This window comes from Leopardus geoffroyi, chromosome B1 (genome assembly GCF_018350155.1).
Source record: "Leopardus geoffroyi isolate Oge1 chromosome B1, O.geoffroyi_Oge1_pat1.0, whole genome shotgun sequence".
In the NCBI taxonomy this organism is placed as follows: domain Eukaryota; kingdom Metazoa; phylum Chordata; class Mammalia; order Carnivora; family Felidae; genus Leopardus; species Leopardus geoffroyi.
This window is the reverse complement of record NC_059327.1, coordinates 133,998,563-134,020,125: the sequence shown is the minus strand read 5'-3', so window position 1 is coordinate 134,020,125 and position 21,563 is coordinate 133,998,563. Positions and strand designations below refer to the sequence as shown.

General features: G+C 35.9%; 1 protein-coding gene across 13 annotated transcripts in view; it reads left to right on the top strand.

Moving 5' to 3' along the window:
* PTPN13 (protein tyrosine phosphatase non-receptor type 13) overlaps positions 1–21,563 on the top strand; it is a 233,895-nt gene that overhangs the window by 141,847 nt on the left and 70,485 nt on the right. For 11 of the 13 annotated variants that reach the window (XM_045473442.1, XM_045473439.1, XM_045473437.1 and 8 more), the window contains 8 exons: positions 3,905–4,000; positions 4,640–4,733; positions 11,732–11,954; positions 15,038–15,112; positions 15,246–15,420; positions 17,651–17,804; positions 18,304–18,442; positions 19,826–19,978. In XM_045473442.1, coding sequence (XP_045329398.1) covers positions 3,905–4,000; positions 4,640–4,733; positions 11,732–11,954; positions 15,038–15,112; positions 15,246–15,420; positions 17,651–17,804; positions 18,304–18,442; positions 19,826–19,978 — 1,109 coding nt within the window. The remainder of the gene's footprint in view (positions 1–3,904; positions 4,001–4,639; positions 4,734–11,731; positions 11,955–15,037; positions 15,113–15,245; positions 15,421–17,650; positions 17,805–18,303; positions 18,443–19,825; positions 19,979–21,563) is intronic. The other 2 variants (XM_045473434.1, XM_045473433.1) reach the window with 1 other exon arrangement.

The window sequence follows — 21,563 nt, the reverse complement described above, 5'->3', positions numbered from 1 at the left end:
CCCACTTAGCATAATACATTCTAGCTCCATCCACATCATTGCAAATGGGAAGATTTCATTGTTTTTGATGGCTGAGTAAGATTCCATTGTGTGTGTGTGTGTATACGTGTGTGTGTGTGTGTGTGTGTGTGTGTGTGTGTGTGTGTGTGTGTACATGACATCTTCTTTATCCATTCATCAATTGGTGGACATTTGGGCTCTTTCCATAGTTTGGCTATTGTTGATAGTGCTGCTATCATGTACCGCTACATGTTGATAGGGTGCATGTACCCCTTCAAATCTGTATTTTTGTATCCTTTAAGTAAATAACTAATAGTGCAATTGCTGGATTGTTCTATTTTTAGTTATTTGAGGAACCTCCATACTCTTCCTAAGAGCGGCTGCACCAGTTTGCATTCCCACCAACAGTGCAAGAGCGTTCCTCTTTCTCTGCATCCTCACCAACACCTGTTGTTTCTTGTGTTGTTAATTTAAGCCATTCTGACAAGTGTGAGGTGGTATCTCATCGTAGTTTTGATTTGTATTTCCCTGATGATGAGTGATGTTGAGCATCTTTTCATGTGTCTGTTAGCCATCTGAATGTCTTGAATATTCTTAATAGGTCCATTGCACATCATTCAAGAATGTTGGCATTCATAAAACTTTGTAGTATACTATATAAATACTGAGGAGCATGTCTTTGTTTAAAAACATAGTCTGACACTTTTTAATTAAAATAACAATTACCAGGTTGTATTGATCTGGGTATGTGATGATTTATTATACTCTCTGTTTTTGTGTCTGTGAAGTGCTAGTGTCCCATTACTATAAAGCAATAAAGGATCATAAGGCAGTGCCCACCCTCCCCCAAACGTGTGGTGCTGAGAACATTTGCAGACCAATACCTCATCAAGGGAAAATGATTTGTTGTTATACTTTTAGGAGGGGATAATCAACATTGTATTAATTTGTCTCACACAAGGAACCCAAGAATTATAAAAAGGAAAAGGAATATGGACACATGAAATAATATAAGAACAATTATAAAGCACCACCAAAGAAGGGAAATTTTAATTAAGATGTATTTGCTGTCGGGGCGCCTGGGTGGCGCAGTCGGTTAAGCGTCCGACTTCAGCCAGGTCACGATCTCACAGTCCGTGAGTTCGAGCCCTGCGTCAGGCTCTGGGCTGATGGCTCAGAGCCTGAAGCCTGTTTCCGATTCTGTGTCTCCCTCTCTCTCTCTGCCCCTCCCCCGTTCATGCTCTGTCTCTCTCTGTCCCAAAAATAAACGTTGAAAAAAAAATTAAAAAAAAAAAAAAAGATGTATTTGCTGTCCTACAGCCACTTGGCAGAAATAGTTATAAAACAATAAATTCATTCAATGTGGGGTATGAAATTGTTATTGTATGGCATAACATCTAAGTGACTGAAGTTCTCTATCTACTAAGTAGGCATATTGCAACTTCGTATCTTTCTTTGTAAAGTAAAAACAGTATTGCCTCTGTACTTTTGAGTCCACTCCTTGGCCTTGTTCGTTCTATTTACTGTGCTGTGTACATTGCAATGCCAGGTTTGTAATTTGTTCAAGTTACCTTGGAAAAATCCCTCAGAAGTTTAACATGGGGATTCTATAACAATACAACAAAAAGTTTGTCAGTGCCCCTTGAAAATAGCAGTTCTTCTTAAGTAACCATTTAACTATGTTCATTACATTTAAATAGAATTAAACAAAACCATTGTTTGATGTCTTCTACAATCTTTTCAAATCACATTTATCTTAAACCAGAGGAGTTTTTTTTAAAAATTATCTTATTTACTGTAAGACTTCCTTGTGGTAGAATGGAATCATTTTTTTGAAGCACTGGTAAATATTTGGATTTTCAACCCTAAAACCCTTTCCACTAATTATAGTATTATTTAATACTCATTTCAGTGTGTATAAAGCTAAACAAAGTAGGGGTCTTCTATATTATGCCTACTGTTCCAGGTAAACATTGGCACAAGAACAATGTGCAGCTTCATCTCCATCAAGCCCACGGCCATTTTTACCTCTACTCCTCTCACTTCTTTAAAGTTTTGCCTCAGCATGACCTCCCGATCCTGCCAGCACATCATTTCCGTCCTGGTTCTGTGATGCCATTTGACTATTTCATTCATTTATCCATCTCTTTTTCCTTCAAAAATCTCTAGCGAACACCTTGCAGCACAGGAATAATTCATCCTGCAAAGTTCCTGTTCTCAAGCTTGCAAACTAGTAAAAAAAGAATCCCTCACTTGTCTCCATTGTGTGCTGTCATACATCCCATGTCTCCCCTCAGTTCCAGGAGTTTCCCATGGTTTTCCTTCTCTACTGCCAAGAAAAAGCCACAAAACCATTCTGATTGGTTCCAATAAAATTCATGCATTCTAGCCTAATCTATACTCTCATAGCTATATAAAGGGTGTCATGTGGTTTTTACTGACTCTTATCAGTAAATTCTTCATAGCAGAATTTCTTTACTCTTCTGAAGCTCCCGGCCACTGATTCCCAGGAGTAATGCACTTTTTCATTACCAGGAGTAAGGCAACTTCTGATATGAGTATCCTGGATTCCTTCTATATTTTCACTCTTTCCCTGTTCATCATTTCTTTCTCTTATGAAGAAAAGGTTCTTCCTCCTTGCCAAACTGACCATCCATGTATGTTGGGGTGTTTTTCCATTTCCTGTCTCCTTCAGCACATTTTTTCATCAATTTTCCCCACGATCATTTGCAATTTCAGTCTTTCCCAATCTGCAGGCTTATTATCCACTGATTAACATCATGCTCAGACGTTCCAATCTGCCACAAAGATTCAGATAACTCATTCAGTCGATTTTTTTTTTACATTGAGTTTTTAAAGCCCTATTTAAATGTATTTTTGTATGTTTTGGGGAGTGGGTGGAGAGACGTTTGTAGTTTCCATCTAATTCTAACAAGTGTATCTGTGACTTCACAATATGAAGAGCCACTGCTATAAATGTAGTCAGAGACCAGGTTGTTAAAGGCTTTGAATATCAAGCTAAGGAGTTTATAAACTGTATTTTGAAACTTTAAGAGATGATAGCAATATGCCCAGATTTTTATTTCTGGAAAGTTCACTCTCTGTAATGTGAATCATAATATGAAATGGGTAAGATTGCAGAAGAGGGAATCTAGGATACATGAAGTAGTCTAGACATGAGATGAATAGTGATCTATAACTGTGAGTATGAAGAAGAGGAATGAATTAGAAACATTTAGAAGATAGAATTTTTATTTTAATGTGATCCTATCCACCTAATACAGGGCACACACTGCACAACCCCACAAAGTACCCGCCACACACACACACTCCCAATGCTTATTCATCTCATTCTGGTAGATCTAAACATCCTGTCTTCAATTAAGTATTTTTGTCCTTAAACATTTTAAATTATTTGAGCTTGGGACTGTGTCTTTGGGTTTTCTATTCCTTTATAGCATGTAACACAGAGAATTACACAGTGACCTTTCAAAAACTGCTTAATGATGATGTTTATATAACATCCACTGTGTTCTAAGAGCTTTGCATATATCACTTCATCTGATGCTCACAACAACACTACTAGGTGTACACTATTATTATACCCCCTTTTCAGCTGAAGATGAGTCACAGGAAGCTTCAGTTACCTTCTTAAGGTGTCACACACCTGGCAAGTAGTGAGCTGAGATTCAAACCCAGGCAATCTGGTGTCAGAGTCCAGGTTCTTAACCAGTATGCTAACCTGCCTCAAAATTGGAATCACGTTGTTTGAGTATCATCCAGCAATTGGTAAATTTAAAGCAATACATAAAATGTTCTAGTCTCATAAGAGTAAATGTAATATCTGATTTGTGTGGAACAGAAATGGATTTGCTTTCTAATGTTTTTCTTTTAATTCTTTTAGAACCAATTCGAAGATATAAAACTTACCACAGTGATATCTTTAGTACTTCCAGTGAAAGTCCATCTATTATTTCCTCTGAATCAGATTTCCGACAAGGTGAGAGGCATCTGAACAACCAAATGTTTTTAAGAATCCATGAATTTAATGCTCAATAAAAGTAATTCTAGGGGCGCCTGGGTGGCTCAGTTGGTTAAGCGGCCGACTTCGGCTCAGGTCATGATCTCGCAGTCCGTGAGTTCGAGCCCCGCGTCGGGCTCTGTGCTGACAGCTCAGAGCCTGGAGCCTGTTTCAGATTCTGTATCTCCCTCTCTCTGACCCTCCTCCGTTCATGCTCTGTCTCTCTCTGTCTCAAAAATAAATAAACGTTAAAAAAAATTTTTTTTTTAAATCCATGAGTGTTCTTCTTATTCAGTAGTGTTAAGATATAAGGTATCAAAAGAATAATTTTATATGAAATTTAAAAATTATAAAAAAGCTGCCAGTTACTCATTTTAACAGTATTATAGGAACTTAATAGCAGTTTCATCAAATAACAATATAGTCATTTTCATAATAGGAAATAATTCACTGTCTTCAAAAATAACTTACCTCTGAAGAATTTAATGACATTATATCATTAATTTGGTGGTATGAATATAATTTGTAAAAATTATCTTATGTATATGCTCAGTGTTTTAGTTTTAAATAAGTTACTTTATATTTTTATTACCTGTGTTATTTTTTTTCATTCTTTAGTACGAAAAAGTGAAGCTTCAAAAAGGTTTGAGTCCAACAGTGGTCTCCCAGGGCTGGATGAAACCCCAGGTCAAGGCCCATCACAGAGACCAAGGTATGTGATAGGAAAAATAGTAATATATTTCCAGTGACACGTGGGTTTTTTGTCTTTGTTAGAATCAAGGAGAATTTTTGAAAATTATCCTTTTTTCTCTATTTTCTCCATTTTCCCTTTCCCTCCTCTTTTTAATTCTTGGAAATTCATTTAATTATGTGAAAGACATTGTAGTAGTTTGAGTTGTTGCATCTTTTAAAATTAGAATTGGCTCTGATTATTTATAGTCTGTGTTTGAAATTAAAATTGTTAATATGAATATAAAATCATTTATTAACAGGAAGTTCAGAAGGCATGGCATTAAGCATCTGTGAGAAGATAGTAAACCTTGATTTCTAAGACAATAATTTCTCTTTTGAAAGGTTGAATAGGCTCCACAAGCAGATTTTCAGAGAGTATTATTTGTTGAATGAATAATGAATAGGTTACTACTAAATAACCTATTATGTAAAAAGTTAATTATTCACTACATATTTACTGGCTTACAAGAGGTTAACTTGTGTTTTTTTGTTTTTGTTTTTGTTTTTAACTTGTGTTTTTTTTTAAGCCCAGTTTGGGCTGTTTAGAGTTCATTTTCATACTGAAATGGTTGACTTTCTAATAAGGTGTTAGGTATTATTCATGTGTTGGGCTTAGGATGGAAGTATCATAGCTGTATATTGATTTACTTTGTTTAAAGCAAAAAGTGTCAAACCAGTAGTGAATATATTGCTGTGTATCCTTTTCACATGTGCACAGTTCCCTTACATGAATAAAGCATATTGTTAATGTTAAACATTAATTTGAAATTTATAAAAAGGTTGCTTTAGAATTTACTTAGAAACCATGCAAATCCTTTTAAATTTGATATCTCAGTTTGTTTACTTCAAGTGCCACCATATACAAAAGAATCATTTGGAGATTAACAGAAACTTGCCCGTAAGCTAATTAATTCTGGTAGACACTGTTTCACACCCGTAAACTATTAATAGACCAGGTAACCCTAGCCATGTGATTAAAGCAGACAATTTATCTAGGGTTTAGAATCCAAGCAATTAATTACATTGCACTAAAGTAATTCCTTTCAGCATTCCATTTTTTATTAAATTTATGTCTTTTTCTCTTCTCTCTTATGCTTTTTTAAGATAGTCCATGATACTTTATTTACTTTGAGGAAAGCTCTAATAAGTATTCATTTACCTAAAGCTGTGATATTTGCATAATAGAATTTTATATTAATAAGACCCCATTGTGGTGAGACCCTGACTTAGTAATTTTGAACAAAGAGGTAAGAGACAAAAAGATTTATGTTTGGTATTATACATTTTCTTAAAGACACAAAAGCATTTGGAGATGAACAGCAGTAAGAAGCAAATACTGAAATGCACTAAGCTCTATGATGAATTGAGGGAGTCACTCCTATCTATATATTTAATTTGGAGAAAATTTATATTAATAGTATGATGCCCTTTAGGTTGATGAAAACATGAGTAAAGATAACAACTGGAGAATTATTAAGCTTATGATTTAAAGATTAATTGATTTTATAGTTCATTTGTTATTTAAAAATATATTCCTCCAGGGGCGCCTGGGTGGCGCAGTCGGTTAAGCGTCCGACTTCAGCCAGGTCACGATCTCGCGGTCCGGGAGTTCGAGCCCCGCGTCGGGCTCTGGGCTGATGGCTCAGAGCCTGGAGCCTGTTTCCGATTCTGTGTCTCCCTCTCTCTCTGCCCCTCCCCCGTTCATGCTCTGTCTCTCTCTGTCCCCAAAAAAATAAATAAACGTTGAAAAAAAAAATTAAAAAAAAAAATATATATATATATTCCTCCAAATAAAATTAAGTCATTTTGTGAGCCTTATTTCAATTTTCTTGGTGAGTTACCTCAAAAGATTATGAGAGAACCTTAGTTCTGACTGATTTTATTTTTAGGGGATGTTAATTTTAAGACCACTTTAGCTTATAAAATTGTGTTCTAATGATAAACTATCTTTTAGTTCATACTTTAAGAGGAGAAAAAAACTCCATGTAACATCCATAGCATCTCCATTAGATGAAAACATAATAAAAAATATTTCAAGAAGTAGATTGTTAAGTCTGTATATATTAAACTTGATGTAATATGCTAAACTCAACTTCTTTTAGACAAGTCTCACCCTCTTTTTCTGCCCACAGGAAAACACATTAACTAAAATACTCTAAATTCCTTATTCAAGCACAGAATTTTCTGAATGTATACAAAGGTTTCTGATAACATCCTTAGCATGCTGGCACACAATTAGGAGGTCCTGTTTTGTTCTTTAGGTCATATATTTGTGGGATCTATAAATAGTATTGTATTTTGACATGTTGCATGCTTCTTTATAAAAATTTCCATTCCCTTTAGCTAGAATTAAATGGAAAAACAGATCCAGGCAGTCTATTGATTTGTATCGTAAAGGGTGGGGGGAAATTAACAGGAAACTATGAGTCAGATGCAGCAGAATGAGTAATTTTTTGATTCTGAGTTATCAAAAGTGTCTTTCAGTGACCAAAAAGGATATTCAAAGCTATTTTCCAAAGAACATCTCTAAGTTTTTTCTGTGTTAACTTACAAAGTTCAGTTTATACATAGTACAATTCCCATGGCTTCTGAACCTATTTGCTTGACAAGGTAGCCTGTTTTTCTGACTTAAAACAACCTGTTTATTCATTCCTAAATGATCCAGATTTTCTTAGTTTTGTTCTTTTGTTTGCTTTGTCTTTATTTTTGTTTTATTTTGGGTTTTTTGTTGTTGTTTTTTTGTTTTGTTTTTGTTTTTTTTGTTTTTTTGGTCTCAAACTTTTTAGCCTTTATAGAAACTTCAACCAGATATTGTGTTGAGAGAGATTAAATGATAGTCATTTTGGCTACCTGTTTGTAGCTGTGGTATAAAATAATTTGAACAAGAAGGCCAATATAGTTGATGAAAATAACAGGTGTGAGTTAAAATGTCTAGATTCAAATTCTTATTATTATACTTGACCCCCTTAAGTGAGAGAGCCATTATATTATATTCTGTCATTTGCTCAAGAAATGATTCCTGTGAACCTACCATGTACTGGCAACTTTTAGGTACTGGAGATAAAGCCATGAACAAGACCATAAAAAAAAAAAAAAAAATCAGATAATGATGGTGCTTTGAAGAAAAATAAAGCATGCTAAGGGGATAGAGAGTGCACATAGAAGGAAACCATAAACAAAATGAAAAGTCAACCTATTGAATGGGAGAAAATATTTATATGAAAATATCTGATAAGGGATCATAGCTAAAATATAAAGAAATTATACAACTCAACCGTCCCCCCCAAAAAAGCCAAATAATCCAATTTAAAAACCACAGTGCATATCATCTCATACCTGTTAGAATGGCTAAAATCAAAAAGATAAGAAACAAGCATTGGCGAGGATACAGAGAAAATGAATACTCAGGCACAGTTGCTAAGAATGTAAAATGGTGCAACCACTGTGGAAAACAGTGTGGAGGTTCCTCAAAAAATTAAAAAGGAATTATCATATGATTCAATAATTCCACTAGTGGATATGTACCCAAAGAAAATTAAAATATCAAATTTAAAAACATATATGCACCTGTATGTTTATTGCAACATTATTTATAATAGCCAAGATGGAAGCAACCCAAGTGCCCATCAGTAGATGAATAGGTAAAGAAAACACAGACACTCTCTCTCTCTATCTCTCATACACACACACACACACACACACACACACACACACACACACAATGAAATATTACTCAGCCATAAAAGAGAATGAGATCTTGCCATTTGCAACAACATGGATGGACCTAGAGGGTATTTTGCTGAGTGAAATAAGAGAAAGACAGATACCATATGATTTCACTTATATATGAAATCTAAAAATCAAAACAAATGAACAAACACAAACAGACTTACTAATCAACAAACTGTTAATTGCCAAAGTGGGAAGGGATGAAGGAGGATTAGATAAAGAGGATTAAAAGGTATGGTCTTCCAGTTATAAAATAAATAAGTCACAGAAATGAAAAATACAGCATTGGGAATATACTTAGGAATATTGTAATAATGTTGTATGGTGATGACACTTAATGTGGTAAGATTGAATAATATAGAATTGTCACATCACTATGTTGTTCACCTGAAACTAATAAACCACTGTATATCAATTACACTTTTATAATTTAAAAAATTGTTTAAGGGAGAGCAGATACGTGCAAGCAGGGGAGGGGCAAAGGGAGGAAGAAAGAGAATTTTAAGCAAGCTCCAACACCCAGCATGAGCCTGACACGTGGGACTCCATCTCACAACCATGAGATCATGATCTCTGCCGAAATCAACAGTCAAATGCTTAACCACTGAGCCACCCAGGTGCCCCAATAATAAAATTTTTTTTCATTAAAACATTCATTAAAAAAAACAAAAAACAAAAAACAAAGAGAAGGCAGGCTAAAAGAATAGAGAGTGCAGGGGTGTGATGTCCAAGTTCTGTTTTACATAGGTTGGGCAATTAGAGAAGTCCTCTCCAAAGGGTTACATTTGAAGAGAAAACTATTTTAAGGGACAGTGTGAACTATGCAGATATCAGGAGGCAGAGGGTTCCTTCCAGACAAAAGAAATTACAAAAGTAGAGGCCTTGAGGAAGCAGAGGTATGGGAGATGTGTTGCGTGTTAGACTATTAGAGGAATACAGGAAGGACAGTGTGGGTGCAGCAGGATGAGTGAAGGGGGCAGAGTGGGTGGTAACCAGGACCCAAATCATGTCAGACCTCAGAAACTTAGGTGAATACTTTAGATGTTATTCTAAGTTTAATGGGATGCCATTGGATGGCTTGAAAACCTAGATCTAATTTACATTTTAATGGGATTACTCTGTTGTGTTCTGTGAAGAACAGATTAGAGCAAGAGACCAGTTAGGCAGTGATAGTAGTACATTTGGATGGATACAGCACAGACTAGTATGTTGGTGATAGAGAAGACTCAGATATAGATATTTTCAAGGTTCTGCCTACAGGATTTGCTACTCAATTGGACATGGGATTTGCAAGATAGAGGAATCAAGAATGATTCCCAGTTGTGTTGTAAGCAACCAGTTTGAAAAAAGGTTCAACATGGGGGAAAAATATCAAGAATCTGGTTTGAGACATATTAACCTAAGGATGGATATTAACATCCAAGTAAAACACTCACGTAGGCAAATAGAATTAGAATTCAGAGGAGAGACTGGGTTATAGGAAAATGTAAAGTAATTAAGGCCATGTAATTAGATGAGATCATGTAGGTATGGAGTATATATGGAGACTTGGAAAATCTGGAGGGCTGAGGGCTGTTGTAGTCTAACACTAGATTATAAACGAAGGAGGAGCCAGCAAAAGAGACTAAGGAGGAAGAGCCACTAAAGTAGAAGGACAATAAAAAGAGCATGGACTTCCCAATGGGAAATGTTTTAAGAATTGGAAGGACTGAGCAACTATATCTTTTGGCACTTAGAGGTCAAGTAAAATGAAAATTGATAACTATCTTTTGGCTTTGACAGCATAGAGGTCAGTCATTTTTGTGAACAGCTTCGGTGGACTAGTAGGGACTAAAACCATTAGTTTGAGTCTAAGAGACTGGGAGATGAAGTAGAGATAAAGCTTAAATAATTTGAAGAGATTTACTCTAAAAGACAGCAGGAAAAAAAAATGGGATAGAGTCCAAAAGGGGTTGTAGAACCAAAGGAGGATTTTCTGTTCTGAGTAGGAAATAGTATATCATTTTTGTATACTAATGAAAATAACATAGTGTACAATGCATGTGAGGGGATAATTGCAGGAGCAAAGTCTTTGAGTAGGAGAGGGGGTGGAATTTTATGCACAGTAGAGGTATTGGGCCCATGTGAGTGTGCAGGAGATCCATCGTTGTAACAGAAGAGAAGGCAGAATATATGGACATAGATGTGGAAAGTTTGGTGGTAGAAGGATGAGGAAGTTATTTCCTGATTGCTTCTTATTTCATCAAGACAACTGGGGAAAGGTCATCAGTAGAGAAGGAGAGAGTATTTGAGCTTTGAAAAGAAAAGGGAAGGAAGAAGATATAAAATAGTTCTCTAAGAAAATGAGTTACCAGGCAGTGCTGAGAGCCCAATGAGATCAGTCAGCATGGTTCTGCAGTTTCAGGAGAGTTGACATTGTTTGCAAAGGGGTGATTTTAATAATGGGCTTTGGAATTCAAGCAGGATAAGGGCAAAGAGATAACAGAAAGTGGTGGAGTCAATGAATTATTTGAAGAAGGGTATTCGAAGTAGTGAGCTAAAAAGAAAAAGAAAAAAGACAAAAAAAAGAAGGGATTATATGGAGAGGCCATTGGAGGATAGAAATAGACAGTTATTGTTTATAGGCAGCATGACCATGGGAGTAGATGGCTGGCAGAAGTGGAGGAGGCCAGAGTGCTGGAGGACTTCTCAGTCTATGTGACACCACCTTAAATGATGACAGGAGCACTGGTGGAGAAGAAGACTGAGTCAGGCACTTAAATCTTTAATGAATAAGGGAGTGTTGATCAATAGGACAATAAATATCTACAGCAAAGCAGAGCAGTGGATTGAGTGATTTCATAGCATGTACTTCAGGGAGGCTGGGGGCTATTGTAGGTCAACAAGGGTCAGGAAGCTGATACAAGAATTAAGGGGAATCTCTATCCCATCTCCAGGCCCAGTGGTACATACAGGACTCTAAGAATAAAACAGCCCCATCTGAAGAGAATCGCAGTGGAAGCAGTGTTCAGAGGATGCTAGAATGTTCAGAGAAGAGGTGGAACATATAGATCTATCCAGTGAAAATGGGACAGCGTACTATATCGATACATTAAAAAAGTAGGATTGAAATGTTACTGCACGGGTTCTTCTGAGATGACAAAATAAAATCTGTGTAAATTCTTGATATCTTACTTAACGTGTTTTTTTTTTCTTGATTAGACTTAAAATAATTATTTTCTTCCCAACCCTTTTCTCTTTTCTATATAGTAGACAATATGAAACACCCCTTGAAGGCAACTTAATTAATCAAGAGATTATGCTAAAACGGCAAGAAGAAGAAATGATGCAGCTGCAAGCCAGAATGGCCCTGAGACAGTCTCGGCTGAGCCTGTATCCAGGAGACACAATCAAAGCCTCTATGCTTGACATCAGCAGGGATCCCTTAAGAGAAATGGCCCTTGAAACAGCCATGACCCAAAGAAAACTGAGGGTAAGTTAATTCTCAGATTACTGCATTTAAACTTGGTCTCACAGGCTCTTAAAAATTGAGAACAAACTGAGGGTTGATGGGGGGTGGGAGGGAGTGGTGGGTGGGTGATGGGTATTTAAGAGGGCATTTTTTGGGATGAGCACTGGGTGTTGTATGGAAATCAATTTGACAATAAATTTCACTTAAAAAAATAAAATTAAATAAATAAATAAATAGATAGATAAATAAAATTTATTTATGGAAAAAAAATAAAAAAATAAACTTGGTCTCACAGGAAAATATTATGCAAAATACTTTTTAAATTCTGTAGGTGTCCTAAAGTTGCCTGTAGATGAAATTGAAATCCCATATTAATCTATTAGTATTAAATATCATATTGGTTGATATTAAATATTTAGCTGTTTTCATGATTTCATTTTTAGAATAACATTAAATGGATTTATAATAACTGTGTATTTTAAAAGTATATTCATGATCCTTAAAGTCACCTAGATTTATTCAGCAATGTAGGAGATTATCTTTTAATATTAAGAAATTTATTATCCCACAAACCAAGATCAGGAACAGAGAACTAAATGTTGGTTCAGAAGCTCAAGAATGTTATCAAGTGCATTCAACCTTTCTGCTCTGCCATTTTCAGAATTTTGATAGCAATTTATTTTGTAGTCAAAAGATGACCACATTAGCTCCAAGTATCATATCTTTATATTACAATATTCAAAGACAAAAGGAACAAATCTGCATCTTGTATCAGTGGAGGATTTTTTAAATGTTCAGTTAGTTTATATTTTTCTTTCAACATATGTCCTATATAATTTTATAAACATAAGCTCAAAATGAACAATTCTCTCATGTAAAATATCTTGAACATTTAACATCTTCTATAGTATTATTGTTAATGGTTGTAAAATACTCCATTATGTGCCTTTATCATATACGGTGATTTCTTCAATCAGTTTCCAGTTATTGGCCATGAAAAATATTTCTAATTTGTTGTTGTTGCTATTGTAAGCAACACTCTGATGAACATCCCTTTAGCTAAATATTTGCAGGTCATTTCCTCCAAATAGAATAGCCAAGTCAAAGGCCAACACCTTTTAGGACATTTGGTATGTATTGTCGAATTGCCCCTCAAAAAGTTTGTACCAATTTATGCTTCCTGTGATCATGCCTTTTCGCGATATTCTTACCTACTCTGGATACTGTCATTTTTTTATCATCATAAATTTGATAGGTGAGGCAGTATCTTTTTTTGTATTGTTCCTTCACAAATAACTCTTCAAACATGAAATAAATAGTAGTAAAAGTAATAAAATCTAGAGTGAATTTTTTCTTTTTAGCTCTGCACAAAGTGTGTTACCCCATTGTTTTGTTTTTTGTTGCTTGTTTCAAAGAATTGTCTTAAAAGCACATTTGTATGCCCTAGAGTTGAGAGAATTCAAATTTCTGTCATAGTTTTCTAAGGAGAAGAAATAGTATTGGGTAAAAATTGCATTGAACCACACATTCGAAGACTTGGTTTCTATTGCTAGTAATGCTGTTAAATGACTTTAGGTCAATTTTTAAACCAGTTTGTGCCTTACTCATGCTAATTTTTAGAATGTGGAATTGGGTCATACTTTATAAGATATTGTCCAATTTTAAAGTTATTAGATTCTAATAAAACATAACTGAATTTATTTTAAGCTGAAAGGAAGAAACTCAATGAGGTCTCATCAATTTATGATTAGAACCAATACCTTTGTCAAAAGTAAGCACTAGGCAGAATATTGTACAATTTAGTTGGGTCTCCAATAATTAAAGGCATGCATAAAGCATAAAGAGCACACACACACACACACACATATATATATACATATATACATATACATATGTGTGTGTGTGTGTGTGTGTGTATGCACAGTTCTAATGCAGAACTGTGGCTCACTAGAGATTCATAAATGGTATTCTTTCCCTTTAATTTTTTTCTGTTACTTTTGGTACAGACACACTTTAACTTGTTTATATACTGTTGCCTTAGTTGATCTGTATTAGATTCTGTGTTTCCCACGGCAGACCGTTTTCATCTTTTCTGCTCTATTTCTATTCTCGTTTAAAATGTGGCCTACCAATTGGTTCATTGAGTATTAACAGGCACTTAATGTTAAAGTTTTACTTAAATGGTATCTGTCACATGTTCCACACTTGGTTAATTGGATAGAATTCCCACACCATGAAGCCAAAGAAGAAACCAAAAAAAAACAAAAAAAAAAAAAAAACAATAAAACTCTGGTAACCTTCATTAGTGCAAACACATGCATGTGCATTAACGCGAGCACACACGCATGCACACACACCACCTGTTGTCTTTGGCCTCAAGATAGCCCTTGTCCATTTGGACATAAGCTTTCAGTCTATTCTGAATCCTGCTCCCATCTAGAGTTTAAGTTATTTCCTCAACCAGTTATCCACTCTAGGCAAAACTCCTAGATATACAAGAGGTAAAGGAAAAGACTAGATTAAAAAGCAGTAAATGCAGTGTGTGGACTCCACTTTTGTCTCTCCCATCTCCCCCATCTTCTGAGACAATGTTTTCTCACTAGAGGCAACAGTTGGGGACAAAGACTGATGCCTTAATATCCCTAGTTGTCACTATTTAGAGAAAAAGAAAAAAGACACAGTGTCACAGTGTTCCAAAGACATGATTACGATAGATATGTATATTTTGTAATTACAAAGTACATGTTGTCCTTTAACTGTGATTTGTTTTAGAATACCTTAAATATCAATCTCTAAAACAAATGAAACTGTGTTCAATCACTTGACACATTAGCAGTACTAAACCGAATCCTTATCATGAACTTGATAACTGTATTACATCGGTAATTAAGACTACCACTGTGTTTGAGCATCTGAGTTTATCTAAAGGCCAAAAAAAGAAAAACTTATAAAACAGTATGAAGCAAGGCTTTACATTTGACATCACTGTCGAAGATGAAACTGAGGAAGAACTTCTGTTTATATTATTATTGTATTATTTTCCCTTTAAGGAAAGCACTAGAGTAAATGGTAAATACTGTTCATTCTACCTATGTGATTTGCAGAATTTCTTTGGCCCCGAGTTTGTGAAAATGACGATTGAACCCTTTATATCTTTGGATTTGCCACGATCTATCCTTGTAAGTAATAAAACCAATTTGTGTCACTCTTAGTATTTTCCGTAATGACTGTTTTAAAAAACAGTTAAAATTCTTATAATATTCATTTTAATAGATGTCCTTCCTTTTTTTTTTTTTTTTTTTTCAATTGTAGACCAAGAAAGGGAAGAATGAAGATAACCGAAGAAAAGTAAACATAATGCTTCTGAGTGGGCAGAGACTGGAACTGACTTGTGATACCAAAACTATATGTAAAGATGTGTTTGATATGGTTGTGGCCCACATTGGCTTAGTGGAACATCATTTGTTTGCTTTAGCTACCCTCAGAGGTACCAAGATATTTTAAGTTCAGGGTGTAGTATAGAAACTTGGCAACAAGCTGACTTCCATACCTGTTATTGCCCAACTTGTTTTGGGAAATGTTAACTACATGAACAAGTCAGCATTCAGAAGTAGGAGTTAGGAACTCCCTTCTCCTAATTAGGTTCACTGTTTTAATAGCTGTGTCTTGTAGCATCTTCTATACCTAACCATGAAGATTTTTCTTTAGCTCTCACTATACAAAAGTGGATTTTAATTATTCTGTTTTGGGGACCATTATATATGTCAATTGCCTACATAGTACTCTAGAAATTAAGTATCCTGCTAATCTGAATTTGAATATATAGCAGGATCCTGTTTCTGAATCCCCACTCACATCAACTTCTTCAGGCTACTATCCAAAAAGAAATTTACAGTGTCTTTTTTAAATGTTTTTAGTACATGACTGCAAATGAGTCATTTTACATATTTTTTAAGGTTTATGTGCACTGAACTTTGAAATATTCACAGTGGGCTCAGAGCACAGCTTCAGTAGAAACCACTCCTATTGGGTCGCCTGGGTGGCTCAGTCTTGAGCATCCAGCTTCGGCTCAGGTTGTGATCTCACAGTTCATGAGTTCAAGCCCCACAGTAGGGCTCGCTGCTATCAGTATGGAGCCTGCTTTGGATCCTCTGTCCCCGCAGCGCCCCCTCTGCTCCTCCCCTGCTTGCACTCTCTCTCTCTCTCAAAAAATAAAACATTTAGGGGTGCCTGGGTGGCTCATTCGGTGAAGCATCCAACTCTTGGTTTTGGGTCAGGTCATGATCTCACAGTTTCATGGGTTTGAGCCCCTCATCCTGCTCTGCACTGATGGTGCAGAGCCTGCTTGGAATGCTCTCGCTCTCGCTCTCGCTCTTGCTCCCCCTCCCCCACTCACACTGTCTGTGTTTCTCAAAATAAATAAACTTAATTAAAAAAAAATTTTTTTTTAAAAAGAAACCATTCCTATTTATCAGTTCGAATTTCCATAGCTGCTGCTTGCTTTGGAGTTGGGCTTTAATAAATGCTTCTTTAATAAATCATTATATTTATAAGTCACTCTTTAATATTTTAGATTCCTATTTACCTCAAAATTTCACTTAGCTTAGACAACAGACTACTATAAATTACAATTAAGGATCAAATTATCCTGAAACCCTACAAGATCAGGATAATGTCTTCTTTGTCACAAAAGAAATGTTTTCTTCAACTTAGTTTTTGAATTCTTGTTTCTTAAAAACTAATAATTCACTTGGTAGAGTCATCCAATAAATATTCAATTAGTGCCTACTAATGTTCTGTCACTTTACTAGTTGTAATTTTGGACTAATCAGGTGACACCATTCACATGAATAATTAATCAGAATTTCTATTTATAATACATTAATTTATTAAACATTCTGGACAAGTCAGATTTTATTGAATAATTTTTACTTGTAAAATCAATAATATTTAAATGAATTAAAAATAGAAATAAAATGGTGAGTATTGTTTCTCCTAGGTTTCGTTTGGAAGCTCAATAATAATAAATAATAGCTAATATTTATTGAATGCCTACCATATGCCACGTGTTTTACCAAGTGGTTTATATACGTTAGGTCATTTGTTTGCTACAGCAATGCTAGAAAGCAGGAATTTGCACTATCCTGATTTTACAGACAAGAAAATTGATGTCTAGGAAGGTTAAATAATTTACTGAGCGTCCCACAGGTAGTAAATGATGCAGTGGTGTTGAATCCAGTACTGTCTGCCCATAGAGCCCTCATTCTTACAAGATAGAGCCCTAGCATCTTGCCCCCATCCACATGGAGTGCCTCAGAGTTCCTTGCCGTACTCCTTAGAAATCCGGTTTTGGGGCACCTGGGTGGCTCAGTCGGTTGGGCGGCCGACTTCGGCTCAGGTCATGATCTCGCGGTCCGTGGGTTCCAGCCCCGCGTCGGGCTCTGTGCTGACAGCTCAGAGCCTGGAGCCTGTTTCAGATTCTGTGTCTCCCTCTCTCTGACCCTCCCCTGTTCATGCTCTGTCTCTCCCTGTCTCAAAAATAAATTAAAAAAACGTTAAAAAGAAATTTTTTTAAAGAAAAAGAAATCCGGTTTTATTCTCGTGTGAAACTGTCTTGTGCAAGTCTGATAAAAAAGAAAAAAAAAAAAACCTGACGGAATCAGAAGAAAACATTAAAGTATTTTATTATATCTGAATGTTTTCTCTTTCTGTTTTAGATAATGAATATTTCTTTGTTGATCCTGATTTAAAATTAACCAAAGTGGCCCCAGAGGGATGGAAAGAAGAACCAAAGAAAAAGAGCAAAGCCACTGTTAATTTTACTTTGTTTTTCCGGATTAAATTTTTCATGGATGATGTTACTCTCATACAGTGAGTACACAAGAGTTTCTGTCTTTCTCTTTTTGGTGCCTAGTCTTTTGACCATTTAGTTTACTTCTACTGAATTATTTGATTCTGACCAATGATAATGTTATTATCATAAAAGGAATATTTCCTTCAACATAGTTTATTAAATTCTTGTGCCTTAAAAGCTAAATAATAGGGGCACCTGGGTGTCTCAGTTAGTTAAGCGTCTGACTCTTGATTTTGGCTCGGGTCATGATCTTATGGTCATGAGATCGAGCCCCTTGTTGGGCTCCATGCTCACAGCACAGCCTGCTTGGGATTCTCTCTCTCCCCGTCTCTCTGCCCTTCACCTGCTCATGCACGCTCTCTCTCTCTCTCTCTGTCCCCAAATAAATAAATAAACATTTAAAAAAAAAGCTTAATAATAAACCATCTTGGGAACTAAATTTATAGGCCAATAATAAAAGCCACCTTAGATTCAAGATAAAGTTTACATGTTTTCTGCGTGCATTTATTCTTCTAGACATACTCTGACCTGTCATCAGTATTATCTTCAGCTCCGAAAGGATATCTTGGAGGAGAGGGTGCACTGTGATGATGAGACTTCTTTATTGCTGGCATCCTTGGCTCTCCAGGCTGAGTATGGAGATTATCAACCAGAGGTAGGATTTGCTTTTCTCCAGGGCCACCTTTTTATTAATACTTTTATCCTCAACATAATTAAGAACTGAACCTAGTTCATGTGTTTGCTATTTAGATTTAGAGATTTTTGAGGCTAGTTTAGTACCTCAAAGTAACCAGGTTCCCTGCATACATTTGTTTATAAAATCATACAGCATAGGGGCGCCTGGATGGCTCAGTCGGTTAAGTGTCCGACTTCGGCTCAGGTCATGATCTCACAGTTTGTGGGTTCCAGCCCCACGTCAGGCTCTGTGCCTGGAGCCTGCTTTGATTCTGTGTCTTCCTCTCTCTCTGCCCCTCCCCTGCTCACACTCTGTCTCTGTCTCTCAAAAATAAACATAAAAAATTTTTTTTAAAAATCATACATTGTAGCTTTCCTTTTTTTTTTTTCTCCTATGTAAAATTTCCTGTTTCACAGTTTCAGGATATCTTCTCCCAATTTCTAATTAATAGATACTAGGCACAGGGGTTACCAGCCTAATCTAGATCTAAGGGGTCTTCTGCCTTCCACATGGATCCATGCAGCAATAGCCTGAGAACCTGACAGAGCTCACAGTGCAGAGAACAGATGTTCACGGCCAATTATTCCAGAAAAAAAGTGGATCTCAGAGGAAGCAAGGGCAAGAGTCTGCCACTCGAGTAGCATCCTTCATAACATTAACCCTGACTATAGTGACATTAGCCCCTTGTTGTCTGTCTCCTTAAGCTTGCTAGTCAGTTCAATCATTTTACCTCACAATGAAAGACAAAGATTGATGCATTCCCTCTAAAACTCCTCAGGGAGAAGTCTAAATAAAAGTGTCTTACCTCAGGACGCCTGGGTGGCTCCATCCTTTGGGCATCTGACTTCGGTTCAGGTCATGATCTCACAGATCACGAGTTTGAGCTCCGTGTTGGGCTCTGTGCTGACAGCTCGGAGCCTAGAACCAGCTTCAGATTCAATCTCTGACTCTCTGCACCTCCCTGCTCTCTCTCTTTCTCACTCTCTCTCAAAATATAAATAAACAAAAAAAAAAATTTTTTTTTTTTTTTTTTTTTTTGGTGTCTTACCTCTCAGTTTAGGCAAGAACTTTAAGATAGGACGAAGAAGGCAAACAGAATTGCTTATAAAAACATTCTCTTGGGGCACCTGGGTGGCTCAGTTGGTTAGGTGACAAACTTCGGCTCAGGTCATGATCTCACAGTTTGTGAGTTTGAACCCCGCATCGGGCTCTGTGCTGAAAGCTTAGAGCCTAGAGCCTGCTTCAGATTCTGTGTCTCCCCCTCTCTCTACCCCTCCCCTGCTCATGCTCTGTGTCTCTGTCTCTATCTCTCTATAATAAATAAATGTTAAAAAAAATTTTTTTTTTAAATTTTCTTTTCAGGTTCATGGTGTGTCTTATTTTAGACTAGAACATTATTTGCCTCCCAGGGTGATGGAGAAACTTGATTTATCCTATGTTAAAGAAGAGTTACCCAAATTACATAATACCTATGTGGGAGCTTCTGAAAAAGAGACAGAGTTAGAATTTTTAAAGGTAAGTATGTAAGATTACAAATGATAAACTTTGTATCTTTTTCAAAGTAAGCAAGAAATATTGGAGGGCATATATCTAAAAGCTCATTTGCCAATAACTGGATACTATTCATTATCTCATGTCACTTATTCCTGTCTAAAACCATGATATTTTAGTTATCTTGTAAAAGAGAGAACTGAAGCTCAAAGAGGAAATGTAATGTTCCCAAGTCGATGGCTGGTATATAGGGTGAAACAGTGATTTGAACCCATATCTATATGGCTATGGATTCTCTGCTTTTATTCCATTCCATACTCAAAATACATTATAAACATATCAAGAAGCATTATAAAGTAACAACTGAATTTTGTGACTGACTGGATATAGGATTCGAGTTCATATTGATTCTAGAATTACTGTTTTTTTTTCTTAAAAGGCTTAAAACTCAATTATATCTTCTAAAAATGGTCTTTCAACTAACATCTAATAATTCACATAATGGAAGGGGGCCAGAAAAAACTGACTTATGGTTCTAGTTCTGCCACCAGCTTTCTTTGAGACCTCAGACAAATAGTGCGTTTGTGATCAGGAAAGATAGTACTATGTTAACTTCCAATAAGAATAGCAAGTATAGTATTCTGTTGAAAAGAGAAACTTTCAGAACATTCTCCTGGTTCACCTCCCTAGCGTGTAACAGTATTCCTTCCATTTGCTGCTCCTTACTGGAGGGAGCCAAGTTTCCCAGCCCTAGAAGTGTCTATGAAAGGGTTTCACTCACAGACTTACACCAGCTTTAATCTAGAGTTTATGGTATGAAAGACAAGGTGGTTTGTTTTGTTTGAGTCAACATTTAAAGGCATTAAATTACGTAGTTATATTTTCCCTTGGTTATTACATTTTTATACTTGTAGGACATAAATATCAAATTCTGTCATTTTTTATTAGCAAAGGTAGAAAGCAGATTAGCACAGTGGTAAGAATTTGTATGGGGATTTCTAGTCAGAGAGTCTTGCACTTGAGTTCTTGTTTCAACCAGCTGTGTGAACTTGGACAATCTGTTTAACCTTTCTGAGCATTAGCTTTCTCTGTGTAAGTAGTGTGCATAATGCATCAGTAGGTTGCCCTACTCCTAATAATGTATACTGTTACTCTGTTCTCTTTAACTTCAGCATCTTTCTTCTAACCTGAGGTTTTTTAAATCTCATTAATACACTTTCTAAAGTTACACTTCTGCTATATATTGCAAAAGTTTGAAAAACTTTTATCTTTCTGCAAATATGCTTTATTGAGGCATAATTGATATTCAATAAAATTCATAACTTTTGAGTGTTCAGTAAATTTTGAGAAATATATATAGTTTAAGAAATATATATATACACCACCATCTGTATAAACATGATGAAGAACAAGGATTAGCAAACTATGGCTTGCTTATTTTGTAAATAAAGTTTTATCAGAACTTGGCCATGCTCATTTGTTTCCATATTGCCTATCTGCTTTCGCACTACAACAGCAGAGTTGAGTAGTTACAGCAGAAATCGTATGACGCCTCCCCCAAAAGCCTAAAGTATTTACTATCTGGCCCTTTATATTTTTTTTAATTATT